We start from the raw sequence: 23,062 nt of genomic DNA, 5'->3' as shown, positions 1-23,062 counted from the left end.
GGGGAATTAATGAATGAACCTGCATCCTAATGCAATCGATTGCTAAGATGACAAAATTGCAAAAAATGCATTTCAGAAAAAAAAAAATAATGGATTTATTCATTTTTGACAAACATTTCAATTAGTTTTTTCTAAACACATATAAGCCGTTTTTAACATTCAAAATAGAATGACCGAATTTTCTTGAATAAGAGAATTCTCGGAATCATTTTTGCTTCTGACTCTTGAAAACGCATATTTTAAATTTTATATCCTCTATTTCATTAACGGAAATCCTTCTACTGCAAACTTGTGTATTGACACTTATTATTGCGTTAGCTGAAACTGGAGAAAATTGTGTGAATGTTGGCGCTGAAATCTGTTTATCAACCAAATCAAAGATTTGGCATAATTTATTCTGCAGTCTCGCCAACTTAAAACTATCTTTCTTTGTTTAAATTTTCCAAATTTCGCTATGGTTATTATTTATTAACATGTAACCATATATTCAAGGCATTTTTATCTGGCTTGTTTCTACATAGTTTAACTTTTTTCCTTTTATAAGTTACTTGAAATAATTGCTTCTAATAACAATACTAAGTAGTCTTTTCCAAAACCAAAGCAAACAGACTAACAAACTTTATCTAAACAAATATACAGACGCACACAAACCCTGAATGGCTTAAAGTTTTAGTTAGTAATAAGTTTCGTCTAGTAAAACTGAAAGAAATTTTAGGATTCCCGTCCGTGTTTGTAGTGAGTTGTTTGACTGAAGGAAGTTTTTAGAACGATCGGTAGTTCTTTTAGTTAATTCTTTTAACGTTTGTGAGAAGTTCTGTTTAAAACTTTAAAATTTAAGATTTTACATTTTGAATAATCCTGAATGCTATAATATCATTTATTTTTTTGTATTTTAACTGGATATCGTTGAGCGAATCGATTATTAGTTCCTTGATAATTGTTTTTTTCTTTTCGATTTGGTCAGAACTATTATGATTTTGTTGTTGCCTTTGTATTTTTTTTCTGTAATTCAATATTGATATAATATTGAATTGCAGAATTTTATTTGGTAATTTTATTATTGTATTCAAATTCCCTACTGTTTTCCTCTCTTTAAGGTATATGCCTACGTTCGAGATTAATTTTTTTAATTAATTAGAAAATTGTTATATTTTTTAAATATTTGCACAAAAAAACTAGAAAAAATATCTGCATATGACTTCTTAAAGTCAGTGGGCAGTGGAAAAGGGCCATTAGAAACAACAACAATTAAGTAGCAAAACTTTAAAAAAAATTCCTACTTATAAAAAGGAGCAGATTTTTTTTTTATTACTAAGAAGAAGTATGAAACAAAATTCTTCTAGTTCAGAGGTTTATGAAAATGATTTCCTTAAAATTTTGTAGATAGATTAAGAAATCCATTATCTAGTTTCTGAACTAATAAATAAGCTGTATTTCTATCTATTCTTTAACTATTGAGGTTAGACTGGTAAACAACCCGAAATTATCACTTTTTTTCACATTGTCAAACACTTAAACTTTCCCTATAAACTGCATCCTACAATGAAAACGGGTGAACGAATTGCAACGAAATTTTGTATATAGACTATACATACGAGATTCGCATACGGAATTTCAAAAAAGTTCCCAAATGTCTACCAGAGGGCGCCTTTTCCGAAAAAACATTAAATTTAATACAATAAACGACCAAAACTGAATACAGAAACAATATTAACATTTATTGATTAGTTTCTGCTCACCTTGTCATTGAAACATTAAGTAAAGGCAAATATTAAAGGGAAAAAATAACAGTACGCTGTTCGAAGGAAAAAAAAAACAGTTCAGCTTGCAGAAACAACAACAGACTAGAACGAAATTGCACAAGAGGAGCAGTTGTTAATCGTGTCCAGGACGATGTAGGGAAAGGTAATCCATGTGACCACCCTCATTCACCTGCAGAATTTCAAGTCGATGGACAGTGTGTTCAACAGCAGATCGTAACTGACCAGTTGTGATGCTTCGCATGCGTTATGGTGTTCCCAGCTTTTCCTGGTTTTTCATTTTATTATTCATAATTCGTGTTCTGTATTGTTAATATTGTTTCTGTATTCCGTTTGGTCGTTTATTGTATTAAATTTAATATTTTTCTGGAAAAGGCGCCGTCTGGTAGACATTTGGGAATTTTTCTGCAATTCCGTAATCGCATCTCATGTATAGTGTATACCAAATTTCGTTTCAATCTGTTCATCCGTTTGCTTTGTAAGATGCTGTTTATAAAGAAAGTTTAATTATAACCACCCTGTATATTAAAATAACTTCATGTATTTTTTATTGACATTGAATGGAATGTGTAGCCGCAGTTATACACCCATTTTGATTAGAAAAAAAATTATTAATCTTAAGAAACTGAAATGTTAACAGCTGATGCTAAATGAAATAAATAGAAATTATAAAAATAACGAATTAAATTAAATGAAATAGTTAAATTAAAAAATAATATACATAATAATAATTAAACTAAAAATAACTAATAATAATAATTAAAATAAAATATAATAATAGTAATTAATTAAAATAAAATATTATAATAATAATTAAATTAAAAAATAATAAAAACAATCGATTTTTCGGCATTTTTTAGTCTTTTAAGATCCATGCTGGAGATTGAATTTCAATCAATCAATTTTATTAATTCTTTCTTCCTTGCATTTCTCAACGATTCGGAACTTTTCAATGGTATACATCAATAAAAAAATGAAGCTTTTAGAACTGACCATAATTCTGACAAATACATCCATTTGAAAAATAGAAGTAACTATACTTTCAGGGGCAGTTTTAGGCATATAAATACAAATTAAATTCAGCGAATCTACTAACGAGTTAGATCCAAGTACATCTTACGTATATTTAGGACAATCCAATTAAGAAGAATGATTTTTTTAATATACTTACTCTCTCTTGTTTTTAATCAAGACTAAAACGCTTCAAAAACCTTGCATTTACTTCACAAGAAAAAACATTATTTTATTCATCTAGTGTGTATTTGCTTTTATTTACTTCTATTCTAAAATGTTTAATGAAGAAACAAAAGATAAAGAAAGGTTTTATTACAAAAATCTCAGAAGGGACTGAGTGACACAATTTTTTAGACCTCCCCCTCTGAACATAACGTGATAATGAGACTCATTCATTTCACCTTTCCCAGTTTTTTTCACGTTGTTTATTCCGTAGCCTAATTAGGACTATAATTTTTGCAATAAACTCTCATCCTCATCTGTGGAGCGTTAAGTTTCCATGAAAAGAGTAATTAACTGCAACTGCTGGGGCGTAATTGTTTCCTTTACCATATCTAAAATTAAGGAAGTAAGTCTTCGCTAGTTTTTATTCCGGTTTCGTATTTCTAATGAATTTATATCTCTTCTGATATGCAAATTCAAAGTTTGAGATGTAGTTTCTAATCTATTTAATTAAAGTTTTAGTAATGTTCTTTAAAGGAAAAATTAAGATGCTCAAGACAATTAACCTATTTCGAATCTAAGTAATTTTTTTTTCGAATTAAAACTGCGCAGGTGCCTTTTTGAATGTTTTTTTCTTCTTCCAACGAATAGAAATCTGACAAAGAATGTCTAACATGACATTCTTTGTCACTATTATTGCCCTTTTGATATTTCTAGTTAAAGATAAGGTATCGAACGAATTACTCATTAAAGAGACACTAGTAGCTCGATTATCCGAACTTAACTGGAACTTTAATTACTTCGGATAATGGAAAATAGAGACAAAATTTTAAGCCAGAAAAGAAACCTTTTTATAAAAAGTTTTTCCAATATTGTACAGTTGAAATATAAACTATGTCCTCTTGTTCTATCAAATATTGACAGTTTAACGAATACTTCTATTCGTTATCAGACTTTTTATGTGCTTTGTTTGGAACATTGATTTGTTTTGATAAAAGACTTCGAGTATTTTACTAATTTTCTCTGCTTATTTTGCATTTTCCTAAAGGTTTATTAAGGTTGCTCTCAAAAGAATATCTTATACCATTCATCAATGTGAATTTGTCCAGTTCATTTTCATTACAATTCTTCAAACTGCGTGAAATTTGCTCTCCTCTTTATTTGAAATGTTTAAGGATTGAATTTTATTTTTACTCCTTTTTCTTTAAAATACTTCTTGAATTGTAAAAGTTTATCTAACGATCATGTCTTTTTACGAGCCTTCTCATTAATCTCACTTTACATCTCAAGATATTAAATCGGATTGATTTCATAATATATAAAATATTATATTTATACAAGATATAAAATCTGTTCTTATAGTTCATTAACTTTTTAATTAAAAAAATGATGTCTTTATCAAAAATGAGAAGCACCGTTCAGTTTTCTGGAACTGGCTAATTTAATAGATACCAAGATTGATATAGGCTTGAATAATTGAGGTTCTACTTACACTAATTTTCGTGTAATATATAATCAAAACAGATAATTTTCATAAATTCTTTTAAAATTTTAGATATTCCTTTGTATAATATAAAAAAGTTTTTGAACCAAGGAAACCAAGAAACTTATTCAATAATCTTATTTTTTAACGAAATTGATATGCATGCATAGAATATTATTTCATCCATTCTAGACGAAGCCATAGGGACGCTTCGCCGATTCGTCTAAATAGCTTTGGCTGGTAATAATTTCATTATTATGTCATTTTTGTCGCAGAAGAATGTTAGTGAAACTGATACATTCAGTAAGTTGTTTATATAAGATATTGTGTATATCGTACAGTTTTTTCATAATGGTACAGCTATTTTAATCTTTAATATGCTACAGCTAAACCAGTCACAGTTATTTGTGTAAATATCCTAGCAGACAAGAGAAACTTTACTTCGTCATATGCATTCAAATCTATATATTTGACTATAGATGCTAATTTCATCAACACCTTAGGTTGACAGCAATTAGATTACTGAGCGTTCAATGTACTTGGAAGAATTTTGTACACGCCTTAATGTTTTATTACTGGCACATTAATGAGTCATTAACTATTGTTACAGCATTCCGTCCTGTATGACTATGATTAAAGTCCAGCAAATTCTATAATATTTAATGATGCTTCATTTTCAAGAAAACACAAAACATGGATAGCAAAACGCATCAAAAATGTAAGCAAAGACAGCATTGGCAGAAATAAATAACACAAACAGCCACAGCATTATAGAGTTCCGAAGACAGCTAGCTAAAAAATTGCTCTCAAATAAAAACTCCGAAGAGGGAATGGATCGACTGCTTCTCCTTTTATATGTTCCCAATACAATACAGAAATTTGTAGAAAAATTTTGGATCTCGGTTCCTAATAGAAATATCGTCTTAATTCTTTACATTCTAGAACATTGATTTTCATCGTATAGATCAGAATCCATTGACCTTATAGTCATTCAACCACTCTTAAAAATGTCTCGAAATCTCTTTCTTACAATGAGACTAATTGTGCAGGAAAGAATATTACAGATTCTTAACACTATTTTGAATTCAATTTCCTGACAAACTGATAGACATCTTTCAGAGAAATATCAAAGTTTTATAAATCGGAACAATGCCACTTGAACCACAGTCTGACTTCCACTTCGTTGTTCCATATAGAAAGAAGATAGAAACGGTTGGTTTAATATTACATTGAATGTTTGTTTATGTTATTTACAAAATAATTGCATATTCTTAAGAGTTAAAACTAAGTAGACACAAAATACAATTCCTTGAAATTGAACGAAATAAACTATACCTTTGCAAACACACTTAAGTATTTAAAGTTAAATAAAAACAAAATTTAATTTTTGATTTTTGCCAATTAGGAAAGGTCTTCCACGTGCAGGACCAATTAAACGAGTAAAATGAAACAATAAAGACAAATCTTACCATTTAATGATGAAAATACTCTAAACTCCTTACATTTCCAACTGATATATATATATATATACATGTTCTTTCATTTACTTTGACAGTTTAAACAATCCCAGAACAAATGAGGGCAGTCATTAACTGAAGCTTTAAATAACAATACCAGAAAAGGAGACAAGTTGTCATTATTTTTTCGGAAATTTAAATCCGTCCTTTTATTTAACGGTAACAAGAAAACGGGTCTATTCAATATGTCTTGACATTTTTTTTTTTTTTCATTTTACGTCTTTCAAACTTAAATGTAAAGTAAATGACAAATAAACTTTTGTTTTTATATCTGAATCATTAAAGTTTAGGAAAGGGATATTAATTTATTGTGTTAAAGTATAATTATTTTTCTTCCATATCCAAAACGAAGAAATTCATGCTTCACGCCTTTATGTTGTATCTTGGCATCCTTTAATTAATTTAGAAGTCCTTTGATTAATGGATTCATATAAGAGTTGAAATTTCATTTCGATTTAATTAATAATTTAATAACATCCATAGAAGGGACACCAACAGTGTTGAAGATAATTAAAGAACTTTCTGAGTATCCTTGCAGCATATTTTCTGCAAATGTTTTATCGCATTTTGGGCACTGGCTTTTACAAAACAAGCAATTAAACAATGGATTTTTTTATATCATTCAATTAGATTATTCGAATGTTTTCATTTACGTTGTTTGTTTGTTGATTTCTAATTAATAAACTTTTCTAAAACTCCACGTGGCAGTAATATAAGCTTTGATATCTATAATGAATTGTATTTTCGAAAAATTCTAACTTTCTTTTTTGATAAACTAGTTTTCTTCGAAATCTTGATTTTAATTTAAGTCCTTTATTATGTTTTAGTACACATAATATTTTTTACTTAATTATTTAAAGTATTACCTTTTCATCTATCTGTGTTTTTAAAGCGGTCATTCAGGATCACTCCATATTAGACCATTCCATTTTTTTTTCACTTGCCAATTTATTTGGATCGGATACTCATGATTCCTTCTCAAAGAAACATTTGATTTTTTCTTTCTTTGTCCTTTCATTTAGATCACTCTACATTATCACTCTTAAATTTTTTCTTCTCTTTTGCCCATTTATTTAGATCAGACATTCATGATCATTCCACATTAAATCTTTTTTTTTCTTTTGCACATTTATTAAGACTTGAAATTCATAATTACTGCACATTATATTATTCCGTTCTTTTTGCCCATTCATATAGATTAGACATTCACGAACACTCCATATTACATCAATCTTTTTTTTTTAATTTTGCACATTCATTTAAGTTTGAAATTATCTATTAATTCATATTACACTACTCCATTTTCTTTTCATTCTTTTTTTTTGTCCATTTATATAGATTAGAACGATTCACGATCATTCCATGTTACATCATTCTTTTTTTTTCCTTTGCACATTTATTTAGACTGGACATTCATAATCACTCCACATTTTACCCTACTCTATTTTTTCCCCTTTTATTTAAACCCGACAATCACGATCACCCCTCTGTTTTTTTTCTTTTCTTTTCTTTTGCACATTCATTAAGACCAGACATTCGCGATCATTCCACATTACACCATTGTTTTCTTTCTTCTTTCGCACATTATGAATTCAGCCTGACATTCATAATCACTCCACGTTATACTATTCCATTTTTTGCCCATTTACTTAGATCAGATATTCACAATCATTTCACAATACATAAGTTTTTTTTTTTTTTTTGCTTTTGCATATTCATTTAAAATGGACATTCATAATCACATTACTTTATTTATTTTTTTGCCAATTCATTTAGATCATACATTCACGATCATTCCACATTACACCATCCTGGTTTTTTTTTTTTTTTTTTTGCACATTTATTTAGACCAGACATTTGCGATCACTCCACGTTATACTATTCCATTTTTTGCCCATTTACTTAGATCAGACATTCACGATCATTCCACATTACACCATTCTTTTCTTTTTCTTTTTTTTTTTTTTGCACATTTATTTAGACCAGACATTTGCGATCACTCCACATTACACCATTCTTTTTTTCTTCTTTTGCACATAAATAATTCAGCCTGGACATTCATAATCACTCCACCTTATACTATTCCATTTTTTACCCATTTGCTTAGATCAGATATTCACGATCACTTCACAATACATCAGTTTTTATTCCGTTTGCATATTCTTTTAAAATGGACATTCATAATTACTTCACATTACTTTATACTTTTTTTTTGCCCATTCATTTAGATCAGACATTCACGATCACTCCACATTACACCATTCTTTTCTTTTCTTTTTTTTTTTTTGCACATTATTAATTCAGCCTGAAATTCATAATCACTCCACGTTATACTATTCCATTTTTTGACCATTTACTTAGATCAGATATTCACAATCACTTCACAATGCATTAGTTTTTTATTCCTTTTGCATATTCTTTTAAAATGGACATCATAATCACTTCACATTACTTTATACTTTTTTTGCCCTTTCATTTAGATCAGGCATTCACGATCACTCCACATTAGACCATTCTTTTTTTTCACATTTATTTAGATCAAACATTCAAGATCACTCCACATTACACCACTCTTTTTTTTTTTTTTTTTTTTTTTTTTTTTTTTTGCAAATTTACTTATACTAGACATTTCTGTTCACTTCATATTACGCCATTGTTTTTTTTTCTTTTGCACATTCCTTTAAACTGGACATTCACGATTACTCCACATTACACTATTCCATCATGTTTTTTTTTTGCCCATTCATTTAGACCGGATGATCAGATTACACCATTTCCTTTATTTGTCCACTTATTCTTTTAGTGCCCCAGACCATTCACCATCACAACAGCATTTGATTTATTTATATATTTATTGTCGATTCATTTGGACTGCGCATTCACGATCACTGCATGCAAGCTTCACTCCAATCGCCTCCAGGATAAAATACATTGCAAAATCATCGCTCTACCTCGCTTGCTTCTGTCTCCTCATCTATCTATACTTATATATAAAGTTCAATGTGTGTGTGTGTGTGTGCGTGTGCGTGTGCGTGTGTGTGTGTGTGTGTTGGCGCTCTACAGAAAAGACCATTTGTCCTACAGCTATCAAATTTGGTACATGTATACCTTAGAGGTCGGGAATGTGCACCTGGGGTCCCTTTTTTTGAAATTTTAATTAGAATTTTAATTATTAATTAAAAACTAACTTTCCCGCCAAAAGAGTCCGTTCATTTTCCCCACCGACAAATAAGTATGGCTTCAGTTTTTTTTTCTTTTTCCCAACAGCAATGAGGCTAGGGCTAACATTTTTCGGCCGATTATTTCAAACGATTCTGTTTATTTTCTTAATGTTTGATGCATTTAAAATGAAACATTGTTAATGAATCGATCTTTCAGATTCATTCTGAAGTACTTTTGAATCAAAATAAAACAGATTAAAGGAAATTAAAAATTTCTAATCTACATAGCGTTACACCAACTGGCGTAGAAAAATTCACGTATTTTCTTTACCGTAACTGGCGTTGAAAATTCACGCATGCGCATTGTATTCTGATTGTTTACATTTCAACGGAAGCGGACTCGATTTAAATTATTTTTAGGTTAGTTGTATGCTTTTGTAATTAAATTGTATTTATGTTAGTTTAAGTTCATCGTTTTTTAAGTAATTTTTTTAACCTGTTTTCGACCGATTATTTTAAGTGATTCTGTTTATTTTCTTAGTGTTTAGTGCATTTCAAATTAAACATTGTTCATTAATAGACCTGCTCAAGATGAATATGAAAAAATTTTGTTGACAAATTCTTGAGATATTACATAAATTAAGAAAGATATTCTTTAGTGCCCATAAGGTTTAAATGCTCAGTGACTCTGTTTTCAGTAATCATATTACAAAAAAAATGCTTTGTTTCAGTAAAAAATATTATTATATTAATTGCAGATTAATCATTTCCACTTTAATTTAAAGTATAAATTGTACGGGAGCTAACAGAAAATTGGAGAGATACAGATTACGTTATGACTGAAGGCCTTCATAATATTCTAAGTGAATTGAAATTTGAAGTTTTAAAATATTTTAATGAAGAAGCTATTAAAGTAAGAATTACATAAAATTGTTAATTATTAAAATTTTAACGAGCATTAAGATTGGCGAACCGGCTGGTCGCCAAAGGCGGCTAGCACTTAATAAATATCAATCTAAAGAGTAGGATAAAGATTATCTGAGAGGATGTTATCACGTATTAGATATCTAACCTTCTAGTTCATGCAGTTCCCTTTTCAATCGATTGTGATAGAATTTTGAAGTGATAACATTTCACTGGTTTAGTATACAAGAATAATGAATATCTAGTTTAACCGTGATGTTTTTATTTGAGTAATAGTCGCCTTCGATGACTAGCTTACTCACTCCAACTATTGGATCTCCTGGCAGTAAACCCCATGACACCATTTTTGTGAAAATACTGGTCGCCATTCAAAGTAAATGTTCGACAGAAAGACTTAAGCAGTCACTCTGCATAAATATTCTTTTTCTTTTAGATTATTCTCCTATTTAACTTTTCTTTCACATTATATGATTCAAATTGGATTCTGCTCTCTTAAGCCACAACAAAAATATATTATTGACAAATTTATATACCGTATGAAATTGTGGTTAACTTCACGTGTCTATCGCTTGTAGAATATCAAATTAGCTTATGATAGATTTTGTAACTTTCCATGTGCTTATCCAGCGATTTCCACGAATTGGCAATCAGTCCATTTTCTGTTGTATCTCCCGTTTTCCGCAGTTTAGAGTGTTTATTTTTACGATTATAGATTTTTATGATTTCATAAAAATCTATAATCGTAAAATCTATAACTGATATAGTATCAGTTCACTTTGCTGAAAAATATTTGAGCTTATTTGCAAACAACGCATCGAAATAGTGATTTTAAAAAATTACGCAGTCAGAGGGTAAAGTTGATGGTTTTCATTGTGATTTCAAAATTAAAATATAACAACTTTCTTTTGCACTTATAAACTAATCTAATACAAATGAATAAGTAACGAATTATTCATATTGTTACAAAATTTCTTTTCTACAAATACCGCTAATCAATCGTAATAACGCAGTGCATTTAATCGCTAGTTCAGCAGCTTGCTTGCTGTCTAATCCTTTAGTCCATTACTTGTCGGCGACTCCGACTACTCTCACACACGACTTCTCTCGACTTCAGAGTGCCTGTCTTTTATAGTTCCGGGAGGCTGGGCTAGAATCTTCCAGACCAATCAGGGCGTACCTGGGAGTATCTCGGGTCTTAGTGGATGGATCGTGAAAGTTCTCGAACTTTCGAGCCTTATCCATTTTGTCGCCAAATTCATTGCCAAGTCACCAAATGATTGCCAAGCTCTGAGTTCATTGAGCTCAGCACGCACAGGACAGATCGTACAACGGTCTTTCTTACGATGACACTATTCGTGCCGGGTGGCAAAATTAATTACAGATTTGTAACAATATCATACGATTTGTTTCCTTTTTATTCTCAATTATTTCATACCTAAATACACTGTATATTGCGAATCAAAATCTGTGTAACTATATACAAACAAAGTTTTTAAAGAAATTAATCTATAAAAAAATTCTGTGTATTTACATTTAATTTCCATTCTAAATGCGCATTTAAAAAAATAATCAAGGAAATTAATCCATGCATATTATTCTAACATTGTGTTTCCAATCTAAAAGATAGTGCCAGAATTCAAGCAACAGTATTTTAAATTAAATAAATGAGCAGTCTGATCTTGGGTAAATAAAATTTAGAGAGAAAAAAACACTAAATTTTTTTCATGAAAATTTCAGAATTGGATTGATCTTTTTTTATAAATATTTTGCTTCAGTAGATAGTAAACAAATTGTTTAAACATTTCCTTATTTCTGTAAACATGTTGTTTCGTATTTCAAGTTTTAATTTTCTTTAATAGGTTAGGTTGAAGTTTCTATTTATTTTTACTTTCTCGTATACGTAGTATAGAGAAAGTGTACTAACATTCAAAATATACGAACAGTAAATTTTTCCCGAGAATTTTTCGCCAAATCTCGAGAATTTGGCGAATCTTCACATTTTAGACCTTGAATTCGAAAAACACATTTTTTGGAAAATGTAGGTCCGTCTGTCTGCATAACTGTAACAAAGATAACTCAAAAACGGTTGGGTCTAGACGTATGAAATTTGGTGTACATTTTTTATACCAAATTTGTAGATATATGTCAGATTTTGGAAAAATCCACTCAGAGGAAGTCAGTCTGTCCGGCTGTTCTATTATAACACGATAATTACAAAACGAAGAGACCTATATAAGCTTCAGCACACGGATTTAACATCTATAATGTAGACACCTGTTAAATTTTGAGACAAATCCAATGACAGGTTAACTGTCTGTCGGTCTTTACTTTCGGATGCTTGTAAACATCATAATGCAAAAGCGCAATGACTTAAATATATCAAATTTGGTATGGAATTTTGTGACTACATGTGCAGTTTTGAGTGAAATTTTTATTTCTATCGGTTGAGAAAAACATGTCTGAAATATAAATTCAATTTTTGGATACTATTAAAGCATGTCAGAGAAAAATCGCCAAATAACTCGCCAAGAAGGGCACGAAAAATTAAGTAAAAAGGCTAAATTCCCTCTAAAAGGTAATATTTCGCAACTATATTATATGCCAGTGCCGTGCATGGCGTTCTCTGGCATGACAAGTTTATCAGAGAGCATGTGAAAAAGTCTTGGTAAGAACACTCCCACTAGTTCTAAAATAATTAAAAAATAAAAGATTTCATCAAATTTTTAAATTAAACATTCGAAATCAAAATGCATTCTTTCATTCTTACATATATGGCTACTCCAAGTCGCCGGAAGGCACACGGAAAGATATAAATAACCGGACTGCTGCAGCAGCAACACTCATGGGAACTGTGGGTGAGTCTTAAGGGACATCACCGCCTACGGCGCAACCTTTCCATTGGGAAGTACGACCCTTCATTGATGGGAAGCAGCCGATCCCCACCTTTTTCTGTATCCACCAGGGTGGCGAAAACCAACCACCCTGCTGGAAACTTCTCGTCCTTAATTACGAGGTGCCCTCCCAGGGAAGCACTTCTAAGCGGAATTAAAAGTCATTGAACTGAATGAAAGAAAGCTTTTATTTCAGAAGGCAATTAACTGAAAATAAATTATACGAATATTACATCAAGCAATTTGATTTAAACATTTAAATTCTTTTTAGTGAGTTTACTTTTGAAGGAACATTTCGTAGAATAATTCACTTTACCCAACAAATTTTTAATATAAGAAATAAATTTCCACTCAACCGAAAAGCATATCAAAAATGTTATCACGATTTCTTTAAATGCCCCTTGAGTAGAACTGCTTCAAAAGATTTGAATCGGATCTTTGCGCTCAATTTCTTGGACGGAAATAACCGACTGTAACTGTTGTTTTCAAAGTAACCATTGGATATGACTGTTTAACGGATCAGTTATTTCATATAGGCATTTGTGCCTATTCATTTTATCTCACATGCAGTAATGCAATCTTGGACAGAATTCAAATCCACCAATGCTCTTTGCAGTATTTCTGATTCTAGCTTCGAATAGAGCAATGACTTCATTTTCTACTTTTTAAATCTTTTTTTCTCGGTTAGGTTTTATAGCCCTTTTAGTTCCTGTAAAAGTGCCTTCAAATTTTGGGTTTATTTTCAGCTTTTTTTTCTAAACGTTTATTATTGATTGTTACAAACATTTCACAAATTGGACTTATTTTTATAGATATACCAATCAGAATTCTTTATCAAATTTAATAAATTCTTGGTGAAATTATATTTATAAAGATTTTTTATTCAAATTAAATAAAATGTTCCAAAGAAAGTTAAAAATATTTGGGGGGAGAGCACAAATTGAACTTAGTCAAACGCCCCTTGCCTGCCAATCATCCTTGTGTTGTTGTTTCTTATGGCATTTAGACAAGTCCACTGTTACCGCCTATAGGCTTAAAGACAGCAATTTAAGCCTATAGGGGGTGCGTCTCTTGTTTTAGTAGCGCCAACTAGGGCCAAGAGTGCGACTTTGCCACTCACTCATCACTCATTCGCTTGCACAACCCCTTTCTACAGGAGGGCACATTCACACACCTCACAGATAGAACAGAGGAAGGACAACCATGCCCAAACCGGGTCTCGAACCCAGGAAGCCCAGATCACGGGGAATACGTGCTACCCCTATGCCTGGACGCCGGACCAATCATCTTTAATTCTTTCTTATATCCTCCGTGTCATGATTATTTTTTTAAATATTTCTGTTTTCTCAAATTTTAAGTAAACATAGAGCAAGTATAGTCATAGTCAAAATATCTCGATTTTAACGAATTTCTACATTTCAAACCTTCGTAGGTCAAAATCATTTTCTTCTGAAATTATGGCTGCCGCTTTCCATGCGAATCCCATGAATCAAAAATGTTTTAGCAAGACGGATAAGATTTTTCTAATGTTTTTACAACAAATTTGTAGACGGCTATTAAATTTTAAATCAAATTTATTCACAGGAAATCTGGCCTATTAGCTTCAGAATAATGAACACAAATGTGGTGAAGCTCTATAAGCCATATAACAGCCTCTGGACAGGAGTGATTACTTTTGTCTAGTGGTCATGCTACTCGGCGAGTTCAGTCCTCACTATCTCCAATCACTACACAACTACAAAACACAAACGATTATATGGATAAAACACGATACACAGATTTAGCATCTAAATCCGTATAAAATTTTGAACAAAATCCATGGAATGGCCTATCAGTCTGTGCTTTCATAAGCATATAAAAGCGATCGCTAAAAACACACCATATTGGGCGAAACCAATACACAGTCTTATCATCTAAAGTGAAGATGTATATCAAATTTTGAATGAAATCTGTCTAACAATTGACGACTGTCTATTTGTACCAGCATGTGAGCATAATTCACATGCAGGTCACGTAATGTAAATAATAACTGAAAGAAATGTAATGTAACCTTGAATCTAATATTGTAATTTTGATTCCAATCGATGGATAGAAGAAGCATTTAGAATGTATATTCTGTTTCCTTCGGTATGATACGCTTACTAAGAAATGCAGATATATGGTACTCTGAAAATATAAATCTGAGCACTAATTGTGGTTACGATCTTGTTCAAGGTCTATAATTTTATGAGGATATACACCTTTATTACAAAATGTGCGCGAACGTTTCGAGGTGACCAACCGTCTGGTTTCTTTTGTTGGCAGAAATTTCATATTGCATTATTGCAACGTCCTTTAAACTTTCTTGATTGTATTATAGAAATGAAGATACATTTTTTTGTATTTTATTTTGTTTATTTACTTCTTTACTTTTTGTCTTTAGATTGTAGAAGTTGCTTTTTAATTTCTAAAAATTTTCTATTTGATCAGAGAGAAAATCAGATATATTCTTTGCTTATGACTGCGAAACTAAATATTTGAAATTTTCATAATACCTATGTCCGATTCCTGCACGAAAGAGTTGACCTGATCTTTTCCCATTGAATATACATGTATTGAAGAAAAATGGTTAATACATAATAGTTGCTCAAATACACGACACACCACACACGTTACTCAAGTGCATAGTACATCAATCAAAAGTTTATGATTATTTTTTATTATCAAAAGTGCAAAAACAAATCTTAAACGCACACTCATTTTTGTTTCTTATTTTACTGATGAATAAATTCAAATTTTGCGGATTGATAAATGCTCAAATCAACTTTTCTTCTGCTTACGAAGAAAGTTTCTTTAATTTTCCTTTATTGAATTTTTTCAGAAATTTTCTTTAATTTTTAAGCAGTTTACAAATATTTTTAATTTCAAATATATTTTAGGAAATAAGATATAACATATCAATATAATCTATATTATATTTTCATATCACCGTAACTCAATTGATACTACACATTTTTTTATAGCATTACTTCTACACAAAAAAGAAATTTAGTAAATATTCGAAATGAATTAAAACTATTGCCCTTTTAACATTTTATTTTAATTGATATTATTCATATGTTGTGATTATGATAGAGTTGCGCTTTTAAGCGGACGTAATAATTAAAATAATTATAAAACCAATATATCGAAATTGCAGCAAAGACACAACTCGTTTATTAATCGTCATCAATTACTAAGTCTTAATATTTGTAATATATACTATCGCACATTATTTAAGAAAGCATCGTTACTAATTTGTAACATTGCTTTCCTGCATGTTGATCTCATAATTGGAAAAAAAAAGAGATTTACGGGTATTCATAAAGAATTTTCAATGGATGCCAGATAAATGAGTTTCCTTCTTGGCGATTCCCTGTTAAATTTGGCAACTTTGGCGACAAAAATTAAAGTTCTGAAAAATACAAGAATTTTTGTGTTATCTTTAATGGAAATCTAGATCCGAAATTTTTCTAAAGAACTTCATGTTTAATTTAATATCTAATATAAAGCGATTGAATCAAGAGAATTATCATTTTAGAATGTCGATCGCAGATCAAGTTCTCCAGTTGTCTGCGCTTAACTGTTTCCTAGATGCGATTTGTTTCTATTTTTGTTGCAACTTTTTACAAGTGCTATTACTTGAGTACGCATCGGCTTTGTTTTTGTTACCATTGCTTTGATTGCTTTTGATTGTGTCTTTCATGAAAGAAAATATTATTTCCCATTATCCAAAGTGCTTAACCTTCTTTCAGCATCCATCCACCGGCGGCTTCCTTCGAATACAAGAACTATATTTATATTTTATTACAATGAAAAAATTTCATTTATGAAATAATAGAATAATATAATTTTAAATGTCAGGTTCTTCGTTTATAAAAAAGTCAGTTTATGTCGATTTTTTTTCTTCAGAAAATGCTTTTATGTTGTTACTTATATTTTGATTTTGATTGTTGTGGTACGAAATTTTAAAAATTGCTTATTTCTGAAATTTAGTGTAAAAGAATGAATGAAAGTAAAAGGCACGATGATATCATTATCTTCCGAACTGGGTTTGATTACCACAAAAATTTTGACCAAAAAGATTATTTTTCAAATTAAAATTAACTATGAATTGTTATTTAACACCAAAACTTTGGCTTTTCTCCATTTATAGAAAAAAAAAGAACTTCGACTCAAAATTGACCTTTGGTTGGGAAATGAGTTATGATCCTTCAAAACTCTTTGGGCTTCAATTTTTAAGAGGATCCAATAGAACATTCGAAGAAACCAAGTTCCATTTGCTTCAAAAGCACCTTCAAGCACTTTATGTGGAACGTGCTGAGATCAAATGGCCCAGAAAGTAAATATTGTGACGCCTTTTGATCGTAAAGGAACCTTTTACCACTTCTTTCCGAATAAAAGTCGAAGTGATTCCATTATTTTATTCTTCAGTCGGATTATTTTTCCCTGATCGGTTATTGCCAAACTCTCTTCAAACATGTTTTGCTCCAGTATTGTATGCTTTTTAACCTTGAGGTGTTGAATCTTTCATATTTTCAGACAAGTAGAAATGAACAACAAATGATTTGGGGGAATTCAGTTTAATAATAGCTTTTTACTAATGAGAATTTAAGAAAGGCTTGAAACATCATTGGGAACTTCATTATCAATGATATTCTTTATCTGTTGTCTTGTTTATTTTAGTCACACAAAATATTATTTTGCTTATTTTAACCCTCTCGCCGTCTTCTCCTGTCCGTGAAAATTTCAACCCAGCGGTCCTCTGTTTCTGGCCGCATGTAGTGTTGTTTTCTCTGCACGAATATCTCTTACAGATTAATATATATCTCTGTAGACTAATACCAGTAATATATACACTCTGTATACTATAATATATTAGTACAGATATCTCTGTACAGATTAGAACAAACAAAAATAAAAACTCAAACAAGTAAATATTTACAAAACGTTTTAAACGTTTAAAAGTTTTAAAATGTAGAAGAACGCGCTAGACGCGATACGGATGATGAAGAGGTTAAAAAAACTAATTAAATAAATTTCCATGATTGTTTTTAACCCTTTCTAGGGCCGTGCTTCCCACCAAATTTATCAATCTTTGTATGAAATTTTGTAGGTTAGCATAAGTTCTGACAAATTTTTTTAGATAGACAGAAATTTAGATGCTTCAGTTCTTTAACTCAATCAAAATGATGTGTCTTGATTTGTTACTTAATTATTAATTAACCAAATTAATTAATGAATCAAATTAAATTTATCTAATAAGCTACATGAATCCTTTTTCTTATTCTAATTTCAAGCCTAAAAATATTTTAACATAATATGACTAGAAAAAAATGGTCCCTTTAAAGGCTTAATATATCTGCACTTGGCAATCATAAATAGGAGGCAATATTGTTCTAGAGGGTAAAAACCTTAATACCCCCCTTCTTTTTCTTAATAGTATTTTTCAAAAAATTCTTCTCATGCAAAAAGACTTTCTTTTTTCGTAATTAAAAGAGGCAAAACAAGTTTATACCACCTAAATATTTAAATCATATATACTCAAAAACTTTCTAATAACGTTCTTTTAAAATATTTTTTTCAAATGATATAATTTAAGAATACAAATTAATCTTTATGTAGCCTTAATCTGTATCTTAATGGTTATTAATAATTCAACTTTTGTTTCGTTTGCAATGAAAGTATAAAATATATACTAGAGATTTAAACAGATAGTAAATTGCATAAAAAAAGATATTTTCCTTATACATTTTTAAAAATATAAACTAAGGTATTCAGTTCTTACGAATAGAAATAAACTGTTCTTATACGATAAAAATACTATCTTTGATTTATTAATTATATAAACGAAATTATCTAAAGAAACTATATTATAAAATTATACAAACTAAACTATATTATTAAATTATCTTTGACTTAATTATTTATTAATTATATTATGACGTATTAATTATATAAAGTTCAATACAAAACTGCTATATTTTTTTCATAATTAAAAGTGGCAAAAGAAGTTTATACCACCTAAATATTTTAACCATATATATTAAAAAAACTTTCTAATAACATTCTTTTAAAATATTTTTTTTCCAAATGATATAATTTAAGAATTCAAATTAACCCTTATATTCCCTTAACCTGAACCTAAATGTTAACAAATAATTAAGCTTTTATTTCATTAATAATGAAAGTATAAGACAAATATAAGAGCTTATAAAACGCATAAGAAAAACTATTTTCTTATGCTTTTAAAATAATATAAACTAAAATATACATATCTTGCGAATAGAAATAAACAATTGTTGCGCGATAAAAATATTATGTTTGACATAAAAATATTAATTATACGAATTTCAATGTTTTATATTATTATTCATATCAAAAATGGTTTTATTCTGTTTTAATTCAGCAAAAATGTAAATGAAAATTATATTTATTTCATGTGCTTTTGATTCAAGTACCATTTTCACTGATGCTAAAAAACTTTAAATTGCAAGTTTTCTACAAATTTTATTTCTTATTTGTGAGATAAAGAATGTATCGCAGTATTATTTCAGATGTCATTTTAACAAGAAGTCGAAAAAACTAATTTCTTTATTTGAATAAAATAGTAATAAAAACTCTCGTTCTAAATAATTATTCTTCTCATTTATATATATATATATATATATATATATATATTAAAGAAATATAAATATATTAAAGGAATATAAGAAGGAAACGCAGCCATTAATTCGTTTTAGAAAATTATTATGTTTATAAATCTGAGAAATAACAAATATGCAACTTTTTCAAGAAGTATATAATGTTTTTATAAAAGATATTTTATATAAAAGCACAATCTTTCGCTATATAAGATATTTTTATAATTTTTTTCAGTAAAAAAAATTCAGTACAATTTTTAAAATGCAATTTTAAAAGAATTTGTCATTAAATTATTCAAACAAATGATAATTTAATAAGGAATATAATAATTTTTAAAAATATGTTTTATTGAAATGTTAAAAATTGAATGTAATCATGAAATATTTAACAGTTTGGTGTAAAACTCATAAAATAATTAGAAAAAGAAAATGATCAGAGAATATGAATTTAACCCACTATTTATTCAAATCACTGATAGAATATCCAAATTATTTATTTAGATGTCTTCAAAAAATATCTGAGTTGAAATGTAATTCATATCTTTTTGTTTAAATTATTGAATTTCAAATATAACCATTGACAGTGTAAAATTAAATACAAACTGAACAATCGTTGAAATATAAATAATTCATGAAATGAATCTGTCAGTTGAAAGTAATTATAAATCAATTGTTAACTGAACACTTCTGGAGGTTAGTAGACAATTTAAAAATATTTTAATTATTTTGATGACAAAACTTTGCCATAATCTTATAAGCACTGTTATAATTTTTTATTTAAATTTTAAAATTAATATATTTTTCGCAATAAAAGGTGATAAAAAATATTTTACAGATATTTACGTTTAAATTTATTTTAATAGCAATTACTGAAACTATAGGAAATACTTATTCTTAACAGGTCTGCTCTTTTAATGAAAAAGAAAATAATAAATAAATAAATAAAAGTTTTTAAAAATCTCAAACTCGGTTCTTTTAATAGTAGATACAATTGTAATGAAAATTAGTGTTAAAAATATAATCAGTAGTAAATAATGTATTTTTAAAATTATGTAATATCATAGAAGTTCAGAAAAAAATTCTGAATTTTTTTTAATCAGTATCTACAGTTTAAAAATAACGAAGACTGTCCAAAAACTCTTTCACAGCAGATTTTTTTACTTACTTATTCGACAATATCAGTCTTTCATAGATAGACTTTATATATAGACCGATAACACCAATGAAATTGGCTGTAATTCTTCATGATTAACTCAGTTATTCATTATTTGCTAAACTTGTTCATCTTAATACATTTTTAAATGGTAGACATTTTTATAATTAAATTAAATTGTTCTTTAAAACTTTTTACAGCTACTTTCAATCCTGATAATGTTTCAAATTTTAGGGATAGAAGAAAAATAAATATATAAAATTGAAATTTAATCCAAACTTACAGGAGATGAATTTGGAGTTTGTTTCGAAGTTTCATCATCAGGAGGGATTTCATTTTCTGTTTTCTGGGCGGACTCGGAATCTTTCGCTGTAACCTCACTAACTTCTTCATTCCTATCATTACCTCCAGAAGTGTTAGTGCTTTTCTTCCAAAAACGCCCGAAATATCTCCTTGGTTTTTGTTTAACACTTGGGCTTGATTCTTTGCTTTCTGAAATTTCTTTGGAATCTTGAATGGGAGAGGCTGAATCCGATTTCAAAAGTTTTTCCTTGGACACTGTACTAGATATCTGCCTGCGATGCTTTGCAGACGTACCAGTACGAGTTTTGCATATCTTAGTCTCTTGCAAATCTTCAGAATTAGCCTTCCTATTTTCAAGCTTAATTCTCTCAAATGTTCCTAATCTTGGGAATCTTTTCTTAGGGGTTCGCTTGCCCAAGCTCCCTGTCCCTGGCGATTCAGCTGAATCGTCTGTCTGAACCAATTTATCTGTTGTCTTTGGTGTACCAGGTGCACTGGCACTTTCATAATCTGGGACAGATGGTTTAACATCAGTTACTGCTTGTTCTGGGACTTCTGGTTTTTCATTCGTCTTATCTGGTGTCATTTCTTCAGTGCCAGAACTTTTCTTGATCTTAGGTTGACGGATGTATATGATATTGGATTCTGTTCCAGAATTACTTTCTTCTGCGCAGTCAATAAATGGAATAGAGTCATCGAAGTCATTACCAAACGATTTCGATCTGACAACTCCTTTTTTGTGGGATTTTAAAGGACCTACTTTAGCTTCTGTCAGTGAAAAATAACTGCCTTCTTTTTCGTCTTTCTCTAATTTAAAACTGGCCAGTTTTTCACATTTTGTTCCATCCGCTTTGAGCAGGAAATTGCTTTCATCTATTGATGTTTCAGATCCCCCGGTGAGCACAGAATCGGAGAAAGCAGACCTCTTCGAATATGAAGCTTTCGCACGAGGTCCTTCTATCACAAATGAAGATTCTTCATATTTCGAACTTCTTTTTGGTAACACTCCCTAAAGAAAAGATAATTATGTTATATGAAAATAACAGAAAATAAATATTTTATTGTAAACTAAGATAAAAAACAACGGAATTTTGATATTTTAAATTGCATTCTGTCTTGTCTTTACGGCTGATATAGTTAAGTCGCTAAAAATTTCCGCGAAATATTTTGAAGTATCACCTAAACAATCGCTTTATTTAATATTCAGAATTAAATGGATTTCTTTAGTATTTTAGTTAAATTCATGTTTTTGTAAGGTATACGTACATACTAGAAGATTTTTTTTTTTAATTTTAACTTTAAAAATCCAGTTTTTTTATAGTAGGTCATTAATATATGTTTAAACTCATTTCAGTGAAAAAAAACATATTACAATAATTATTAATTAATTCATTAATATTTAATGAGCTAATTAGCATATTGTTTGAAACATGATATCGTAAATTCTAATTTGTACAGACACACAATTTTACTTGAAAATTATATCTAATATTAGTCTTCATATTGTCTGCATCAATCAAGTTATAAAAATATATAGTTTTTTTAACAATTTTTTCATCAACGATGAATAGATAAAGCGAGAATATTTCTGTAATTTTAACTTTTAAATAGCTATTAAAATTTATTTATATAAATATAACTTTGATTGTGGCACAAAACATCCGCTATTTCATACAGATTATTTTGATATATAAATAATTGTATTTGGTTCATTTCTTGTTGAGTTATGATTGTTTGAATGAAGCAACATAGTGGAAAAATATCATTCTTCATAAAATGAGTTTAAAAAAACCGAAACTAGAGTTTTTAGTGAAAGTACCTCAAGAAAAATAATTATAACTCGAGACATATTCCGCATATTGACAAACCCTTAGTATCGTTTGAAAGCTAACGGATCAGAGAACATTTTAAAGTAATAAAAAATATTCGATATTTTGAACGATTTTCGAAGTTTCAAGTGTGTATGTACACCTTATGCTTTCTTTTTTCATTTCCCGCTCTTAAAGCACGACATATTTAAATACGGAGAATA

General features: G+C 29.4%; 1 protein-coding gene across 1 annotated transcript in view; it reads right to left on the bottom strand.

Annotated features, from left to right (window-relative positions):
* LOC129980823 (uncharacterized) overlaps window positions 1–23,062 on the bottom strand; it is a 603,477-nt gene that overhangs the window by 499,297 nt on the left and 81,118 nt on the right. The window contains exon 13 of the mRNA XM_056091226.1: window positions 21,011–22,039. Within this exon, the coding sequence (XP_055947201.1) occupies window positions 21,011–22,039 (1,029 nt within the window). The remainder of the gene's footprint in view (window positions 1–21,010; window positions 22,040–23,062) is intronic.

Source organism: Argiope bruennichi, chromosome 8 (genome assembly GCF_947563725.1).
Source record: "Argiope bruennichi chromosome 8, qqArgBrue1.1, whole genome shotgun sequence".
In the NCBI taxonomy this organism is placed as follows: domain Eukaryota; kingdom Metazoa; phylum Arthropoda; class Arachnida; order Araneae; family Araneidae; genus Argiope; species Argiope bruennichi.
This window is presented reverse-complemented; position numbering and strand designations above follow the sequence as displayed.